The 9,484-nt window shown below is 42.3% G+C and overlaps 1 protein-coding gene across 1 annotated transcript in view; it reads left to right on the top strand.

Annotated features, from left to right (window-relative positions):
* Nucleotides 1–164: 164 nt before the first annotated feature.
* ndufaf2 (NADH:ubiquinone oxidoreductase complex assembly factor 2) overlaps nucleotides 165–9,484 on the top strand; it is a 32,172-nt gene continuing 22,852 nt past the window's right edge. Inside the window, exon 1 of the mRNA XM_033972406.2 lies at nucleotides 165–352. Within this exon, the coding sequence (XP_033828297.1) occupies nucleotides 238–352 (115 nt within the window). The 5' untranslated portion in view covers nucleotides 165–237. The remainder of the gene's footprint in view (nucleotides 353–9,484) is intronic.

Below are 9,484 nucleotides of genomic sequence, written 5' to 3'. Positions count from 1 at the left end.
GCAGTTTTAAGCACATTTTTGGGCTAAATTACTAGCACGTACGTCTAAACAACACAAAAGACGCCATGTTGAAATGTCACTTCCGTGTTATGAAACCTACGGTCACGGTGGGATCGTCCAATCATAGAACAGCTTATTGCTTTCTATTCCCCGGCATAGGCACTTTCATCAACAAGGAGACATCTTAGAGAAACACATCAAAATCACCTTCAAAAACCAATCACTTTTTATGTGAATATGAGCAGAATAGCGGGTGCATTACGGAGGACGTTTGGAGTGGTCCGGGAGCACGTCGGGACGGATCATTTTGGGAATAAATACTATGTTGTTCCAGAACAGAAGACATGGACAGGTAAATGAACCATTTACGTTGCTATTGTTCAGTTATTTGCCATTTATACCTTGCTGTCATGTATTTTTGTAATTATTTCAACACAATTGCACGCATCTTGTTTCTAGATTAAGTTGTAAGAGACTTTTTCTTCACGTTGTCCAGCTGTAATCTGCAAATGTATCCGCTAGATGATGCTGTTGCCATGTTTATTACCAAAATGAGTGATTTCTCGCTCAATGTGTTGTGCTAAAGATAGAATTGATTTGCAAAAGAGGGAAATATAGGGCATTTTTTACTTCAAAGAGGGCTGTGCTAACTGGGTAACTGCTGCAGATGTACCGATTAGCTCGTCTGTGGTGAGGTTTTAAAAGGAGGCCATATTTTCCAGCAGGGACACGGCGGAGAAGCTGTGTGCAGGACTCCAGCCAAGCAGAGGATGTGTGTGTAATCTGTGTAACTGTGGTAGGACGCTCCGGGTGTCCTCTCTCTCGCTCTCTCTCTCATCTGACAGTTTAAAGTCCAAGGACATGTTCACACGCGCAGCTTTTGGACTTAAGTGGAATTACCTTCATAGATTGAAATGTGACAACTGATGAGACCATGTCCTTTGGTGATGTGAGAGCAGAAAAACAGTGATCAGTGGCGGTAACAAAGTAAAAGTACTAGTATGTGCACTTTTCTTAAGTAGATTTTAAAGTGGAGACTTTTTTTTTACTTTTACTTCCCTACATTTTTAACAGGACTGAAAAGCAAAACTTTTTTTTTTAATTATAGTTTAAAGGTTTATTTTTAGCATGTTCATAATTTGAGGAAAACAAAATATACAAATAAAAACAGATAGAAAAAAATGATTGATTCAATTGTTTCTGCTGAACAAAATTCAGCTCAAATCTTTATCAAAATCACTACATTTAAAACTTTGTCAGAATCTCAAAATCTGTGCAAAATACTTTTACTTTTTACACTTTAAGTACATTTTTAAACAGGTACTTTAAAGCTTTTACTTAAATATATTTTTGCATGTGACACTTTTACTTTTATGAAAGTATTTCTTTGCTCTGCTATCTGTATTTTACTTCAGTAACAAAAATTATTACTTCCACCACTGGCAGTGATATGGTTGTTCCGCCTTTTACTTAGACCATTTAAAACACTGATCACTTTCAATTGTCTATATTTTACTTACAGAGGCTCTCAAACTGTGCAGTCTATGTGACTGTTGTGTTGTGATGTATCACAATTTCCAACATGATTTGCTTATTAAGGAAAAGGTGAAACTCAAAACTGATTAAAATACTAACTTCATAGAATTAAAAACTCTCTTTAAGATAATAGAATGTAATTCAACATCAAAAATATATATCATAATAACAGCCCAGTTTCTTACATTTGACCATGTGGTGTTACACTGATTCAGATACAGATCAAAACTTTATTTTTTTCCAAAAATTGATAATTATTCAAGTAAGTAATTTTACAGCACTCATTTTACTATTAATCAGGATCATTGTTTTGTTTTTTTTCTTCCGACAGGCTGATTGCAATTGTACCTTACTCCCAGTTTGGTCCTGTGTGTTTATTTGTTATTCACTCCCATGTTGTATATTCAAGCTGTAGCCAAATATCTTCTGAGGTCACACTTGGTGCAAAGTGCACATCTGTCCTGTTTTTTTGTCAATTCTTCTTTCTTTCTTCTTTATTTATCAGGGGCTGTGTACAAACTCTTTGATGTACCACTGCTATTGTCCATCTGCGGTCCCTGGGCAGGTGCGGTCCCTGGGCATGTACAGTCTGTGGACTGGTGCAGTCCGTGGGCTGGTGCAGTCCGTGGGCTGGTGCAGTCCGTGGGCTGGTGCAGTCCGTGGGCTGGTGCGGCCTCTAGGCAGGTGCGGCCTCTAGGCAGGTGCGGCCTCTAGGCAGGTGCGGCCTCTAGGCAGGTGCGGCCTCTAGGCAGGTGCGGCCTCTGAGCAGGTGAACACACATTAAACACACATTTCATTACAATGACATTACAGAACTATCAGTTCATCATTAACATTAGCCGTAAAATACAATAAAATGTCCCCATGTTCAACACATGATGTTTCTTACAGTCCAAACAGATATTAAACATCATTATGTGCACATTTTTACAGTGAAACAGAACAGATGAACTGGAGTGACTGAAGATGGAGTTTTATGTTAAAACTTTAAAAACAGAGCTAGTTCATTTATAACAAGAACACTAAAGTGTAAAATCAGGTACAGCACCTTTACATTCAGTTGTAGAAATAAAACTTCCTTTATTTGTGCCAAGTACAATCAAAGAAAAGATTTGGCTTTCTGAGTACCACCAGGTCTAAACCAGGTCTATAACAGGACTATTCCAGGTCTAATCTAGGACTTAACCAGATCTAAACCAGGTCTATCACAGGACTATCCCATGTCTAATCTAGGACTAAACCAGTTCTAAACCAGGACTATTAAAACCCACTATAAGAAAATGCCATTTATTTTCCCCTCAAACATCAAATTAAAATCAAATTAAACTTTATTTATAAATTGCTTTTCATACAAAACTGTAACAGAAAGTGCTCCATTAAACCCAGCCCCTGATGCCCAACTTCCTCATCTCCTCTTGACCATCCAGACCTCACATCCTGCAGATCCTGTTCTTTCCAGTCCACTTGACTTTGAGCTTCACCTTTCCTCTGCCGGTTGCACTCACCTCATATTTATATTTATTTAAGAACTAATCATTTTTTCTCTGAATCTCAAAATGTTTACAGAAATAATATCATAGATCTTGTAGACTGTATATATAAATGGACATAACTAACCTGCTAGCTGCCATTTCAAATAGGAAGTGAGCATTTGAGCCCTTCCAGCTCCATCGACTCACGTTCTATTGAAAAACTGTGGCCCTTCTCTCTGTAACCGCTGCTGTCAAGCTCATCATGGTGGTCTTAAAATGTTCGTATTAACCCACTCTCCATGATCCTGGTAAGGCAAGGCAAGTTTATTTGTATTGCACAATTGGTACACAAGTAATTCAAAGTGCTGTATAAAATAAGAAAAACATTAAAATCACAATACAACAAATCAAAGCATAAATAATCATAAATAATCATCATAAAAGTAACATTAAAAGAGAAGAGTACAGAATAAAAACCTTTCAGTCACATGCAGAGCTAAACAGAACCGTTTGGAGCCTGGATTTAAACATGGTCAAAGTGGAGGCCTGTTTCACATCTTCAAGAAGATTGTACCAGGTTTTAGCTGCAGAAAACGGAAACACTGATTCCCCATGTTTAGTCCTGACTCTGGGCACCAGCAGGAGGCCAGGACGAAACCAGGACGAAACCAGGACAAAACCAGGGTGAAACCAGGACAAAACCAGGAGGCTGATCCCTGAAGTCTTCAGAGTGTGAGATTGTTCACATGACACTAACATGTCCAGGGTGTACTTTGGTGCTGAGCCATGGAGAGACTTGTTCACAAGCAGAGCTGCTTTAAAGTCTATTCTCTGAGCCACAGGAACCAGTGCACAGACCTGAGCACAGGACTTATGTGTTAGTACTTCCTGGTTCTACTTAGGACCTGAGCAGCAGCATTCTGGATGTACTGCAGCTGTCTTAAGACTCGTTGAGAGAGGCCAGTGAGCAGGCCGTTACCGTAGTCTAAACTACTGGAGACAAATGCATGGATATGTCTTTCCAAGTCTGGTGTTTTTATTTCACAATTTTGTTCATGAATTAAGACATGAACATCAATAGGAGACAACTCAGGCACCGTCTTTCCCCGAGATCGGCCCCTCTAGCATTAACAATAGGTTTGATTGACAGCGTTGCTAAGCACCCGCTCCGCTGGTTTGGGTCTAACCTAAGGCTAAACCAAGTATATAACAGGACTATTCCAGGTCTAAACCAGGTTTATAACAGAAATATTCCAGGTCTAACATAGAGCTAAACCAGGTCTTAAAGTGGACTACATCGTTATTAGTTCTAAACAAGGAAATGATTCAAAGGAAGTGTCCAGGTCCCATCTGAAGGAGCTTGCGTGGTCTTCTAGCTGTCAGGACCATCCCTAACACCTACATAAGTACTTCCTCTTCTCCTGTGCTCACTGCTGAGGGATAGTGTCTGCATTATTCAGTCCATATGTCTGAATAAAGTGAACTGTTTCTGATGTTAAACTGGAGCCAAGTGTGAGCTGTGGCCTGAAGGCACAAGCTCCAGGGCTTCTACAGAGGTACAAGCCTGTACTGCTCCTCTATACCTCCTCTCTCCTCTCATCTACACTTCCTCTCTCCTCTCATCTACACCTCCTGTCTTCTCTCCTCTTCCTTTCCTCACCTCTCTCATCTCTCCTCTTGTCTCTCTCCTCTCCTCTTCCTCTGTCCTCATTCCTCGCTCCTCTCACCTCGCTCCTCTCACCTCGCTCCTCTCTCCTTGCTCCTCTCTCCTTGCTCCTCTCTCCTTGCTCCTCTCTCCTTGCTCCTCTCTTCTCTCTCCTCTCTCCTCTCTTCATCTGTCCATCCCCTCTGCTGTCTGGCTGGGCCCATCCTCCACCTTTTGCCATGCTTTGGTGCTTCCATTTTCTACCTCTCCGTTCGTGTTAACTTCAGAAAACTGAGGCGTAAGCAATTCTGTGTGCACTGGGTTAGTACTGAGATCTTAAAAGAACGCGAGGATGCATCTCAGACGGAGGACGGGGATGAAGAATGTGAGGATGTATCTCAGACAGAGGACGAGGCCGAAGAACTCGAGGATGCATCTCAGAAGGAGGATGGGGCCAAAGGATGCAAAGATGTAGGAGGGCCGAAGAACGCGACGATGCATTTCAGACGGAGGACAGGGCGGATGTGTCTCTACGGTGGCAATGGGACAATAAACTTAAGTCGAAAATATCCACCGTAACATATCATGTGAAATAAACTACTGAATGCAGTTTGTTAGTTTGGATTTGTATGAATCCGTGTTTGTGTCGACTTTGCTATCACTAGCTGATTGCACAGCATCTTGCACAGCTGATTGCACAGCTTGCTAGCAGCGGTGTATGGTTTTACAACAATCATGAATTAATCTGAATACCTATAACCTAGGCCCTGGCGTCCACATATGTGGACAACACATTTTGTCTAGGCCACAATACCTTTTTTTTCTCTACAAGGTCCTGGTGTCCACATATGAGGACATTATACTGCCTTGGTTTAAATTAATGTGATAATATTGTTAATCGTGATTATTTTGGTCACAATAATCGTGAGTCTAAATTTTAATATCGTCCCATCCGTTCTCTACGGCAGATTTTTGAAAGAATCATCTAAACATGACCCACAGATTTTGAAACTACATATGTTATTAGTTTGGGATTGGCTGCACAAATGTGCTACAGTAACATTATGGAATAAATAAAAGGCTGGCAGTTTGAATACCGCTCTCAACATAAACATCATTGGTAGAGCGGTCAGGCTGGAGGTGCAATTTCAGCGAGGCCTGTCTCGATAATCACTATGTCCACTTATTGTTCTATATGAGAAATGGAACTATATTTTTAGGGTCAATATTTATCAGTATCTGATCAGATTTAAGCCGTAAAAAGTTTAAATAAATAACTTGTCTGACTCATTACAGACAAACGACTAAAGAGTTTCATTCTGTTGTTTATTTCTTGCAGCTCATGATGTTTAACAATATTGCAGATTTAGAATATATGTTTATATAATGTTTGTGGTTTAAATCTGCTCTTGAGTTTTTGTGTCAGTGGCAGAAATTAGTTTCAGTATTATCTTTTATCGTCTGTATTTATTTCAGCGACATATTGAACTTCAAAATGTGTTTGCGTGACAGACCTAATTCCAGCTCCCACAAATGAATGCTGTTGTGTCTTTGGGCAAGTCACTTGACCCACCTCGCCCCCAGTATCTGTGTACACTGGTGTATGAGTGTGAATGGGTGAATGGTTCTTTGATGTAAAGCTTTGAGCCTTGGAGGTGGAAAATGGCTACGTAAAAATGTGACTGTACCATTTACTTTCTGATGCTACTGAGAGAGACCCATTTTTCTATTTCATTTGGATAGGCCCCTCTCCTCTCTTCTCTTCTCCTCCCTCCTATCCTCTCCTCCCTCCTCTCCTCTCTTCTCTCTCCTCCTCTCCTCTTTCCTTCTCTCTCTCCTCTGCTCTCTCTTCTGCCACCTCTCCCCTCTCTCCTCCCCTTTCTCCTCTCTCTTGTCCCTCCTCTCTCTTCTCTCTTCTCCCCTCTCCTCTGCCCCTTCTCCCCTCTTTCCTCTCTCCTCTCTTCCCTCTCTCCTCTCTCTCTCCACTCCCTCCTCTCTCCCCTCTCTTCTCTCCTTTCTCCTCTCTCTTGTCCCTCCTCTCTCTTCTCCTCTCTCCTCTGCCCCTTCTGCCCTCTCTCCTCTCTCTCCTCTCTCTCTCATCTCTCCTCTGCCCCTTCTCCTCTCTCTTCTCTCTCTCCTCTCCCTTCTCCCCTCACTCCCCTCTCTTTTCTCCTCTCTCTTGTCCATCCTCTCTCTTCTCTCTTCTCCCCTCTCCTCTGCCCCTTCTCCCCTCTCTCCTCTCTCTCCTCTCTCCTGTCTCCCTCCCCTCTCTTCCCTCTCTCCTCTCTCTTCTCTCTCCAGTCCCTCCTCTCCTCTCTCTTCTCTCTCCTGTTGATGGAGAAGCAGTTTTTATTACGTATGTATAGGCCCAGTAATTACACAAACATTAAAACCAAAAACAGCTAATGTGTGATCTGACAGTGAAACAGCAAATTCTTCAGCTCATGTTTAAACTAAAGTGGACTCTATAATACTCCGAGGACGTGACCGCAGCTTTGTCTCCGGTCAAACCAGGGTCCAAGCTGATATCTTGTACATTTAATGTGTTTTGTCTGTGTTCTGGCTCTGACCCCCCTGTCCATCTCGTCTTGATGTTCTCTTCTTTGAAGTGCGGCTGCTAAAGATTTCTATTGAAAGCATCAGAAGTTGGAGCAGAGGAGGGAGGTTTTAATTCCCACTACACCACAGCTCACCATAGGCCTGCTGCCCCTCAGCTGCATTCAACATCAAAAACAGTTTGAGCTGAAGAGCAGAATGAGAGACTGTCCTGAAGAGCTCTGGCTGCTTAAATCAGACCTATTCTACAAACTGGACTTTTCAAATCTTTAACCATGTTCTAGCCATTTCTTCTCATTGAGCCTTTGTATTTGGCATGATTCATGTTTGAGTAATCTTTAATCTCTTATTTTCAAGATGCCATTTTGCTAATCTACCATCATTTTCACCTCTACTAGTACACGCCCACTGTGACACACACACCCATTGTGACATACGCAGTTCCGTCTCCAGTTTTATTTTCTGAATCGGTGATACTTGTAGGATTTTGCAGCACCGCATAGTCATTTTGGTACAAATGAAAAAAATGGGCTGCTCGCTAGTGTGATGTGCAGCTATCCATAGGGGGCGCAGACAACTTGCAGCACTTTGTTTTGATGACATTTACGGCGACGTCCGCTCCCATTGGGCACCACAACACGGAAGTCTATGTTCCTTTTATTAAGTCGTTTTAAGTGAATACTGTGATTTAAAATTTGCAAATTATAACATAATGATCCATGAGTGTCATATTATAACTATAGAGACACAAGCACAACAGGGCTGATTTAAAGGTGCACTATGTAGCTTTTTCTGGTTGGGATCTGCCATGTGCCTGTCCCCATGGACATTCTATTACATGGGCTGGAATGTTTCACAGTATGGCATTAAACTTATCTTTAGCGGGGGTTTTTTTTTTTTTTTCAATAATGGTGTTTTTATTGCTCAAAATATCCCCCAAAAAAATCCACTGTGATTTTTTTTTTTTTTTATAACTGCAAGTAAGTACAGAACAGAAGGCGGAGATGGGGGGCAGGAGATAACACACTTTTTCTGAGCACTCAAGCCTTGTATGCAGGACTATACAGGATTGCTCAAACCATAGACTGTATATATAAATGGACATAGCTAACCTGCTAGCCAATGGGTTCCAAATAGGAAGTGATAATGGGAGCTCATCTGCCTCCATCGAAACTGTTACTTTACAATGAAAAACTGTGGCCCCTCTCTCTGTAATTGCTACTGTCAGACTCATCATTTTGGTCTTAAAATGTTCGTATTAACCTGTTCAACATAATCCTGAGTTTTTTATGTCACATTTGTGTATGTAAATCAAGATATGGACATTAATAACAGACAAATCAGATGCCTTCTTTCCCAGAGTGCACTCCCACTAGCGTTAGCAACAGGTTTGACTTACAGCATTACTAAGCACCCGCTCCCTGCTAAACAGTTTCACTCCAGATTGGCTCAATGATACTCGTGGTCGGAAGTATATGGAGTCCGGGTGACGTCACACTCCCTTAGACCACTTAATATATGCTATGGCTCAAACCCGCACAAGGCAATCAAAATACAACTTTGGGTAAACTAACACCATTATGAGGTAACACCATTGTAACGAAGTCCCCTTTAAAGCCATATGAGATCTTGACTCCGGTCTGGTCTATCTCCCTCCTCCTGGCTCCTCCCTCTCCTCAGAGCTGTTCCTGTCTGCGCCCGCCTCTCCCTCTCTCCACAGGGGGCGCTCCGTGTCCTGCTGCCCAGGATGAAAGCTCGTGCCCTCATCCATCTTGGCCTCCCGCGGACTGCCTCCCGCTCCGCCGCTCCTTTCCTCCTCTCCTCCTTTTTATTTAGGGTGCGAGGCGCATTGACATTATCGCCCGCTGCAGGCACATTTGAGTATAATTGGATGTGTGATTGCTGTTTTTCTTGGCTCTTTGAGGAGGTGTTGTCTTTGTCTTGGAATCAATGGCTGCTCAACACTGGACAGGGAAAAGGCAGCGTCTTTTCATGTTCTGATGAAAGGATGTATTTTTAGAGCAATTCGTTTTTGGAGTGTGTGCCGTACAGTTAGAATATGTTGGTCCTCTCCAGCGAGCATAGAATGGGGAGAATTCTGAGGTTTGTTAGCGTCGCTCCTCGTCGCTCCTCGTCGCTCCTCGTCGCTCCTCGTCGCTCCTCGTCGCTCCTTGTCTCTCCTTGTCTCTCCTCGCCGTTCCTCCCCGCTCCAAAAGATACATTGACTTATCGTCGTATCACCATTTGTCTGGCTTTTGTCCATTATTTATGTGTT

The sequence above is a fragment of the Periophthalmus magnuspinnatus genome, chromosome 9, assembly GCF_009829125.3.
Source record: "Periophthalmus magnuspinnatus isolate fPerMag1 chromosome 9, fPerMag1.2.pri, whole genome shotgun sequence".
Lineage (NCBI taxonomy): Eukaryota > Metazoa > Chordata > Actinopteri > Gobiiformes > Gobiidae > Periophthalmus > Periophthalmus magnuspinnatus.
Note: the sequence above shows the minus strand (reverse complement) of the source record. Positions and strands in the feature narration are given on the sequence as shown.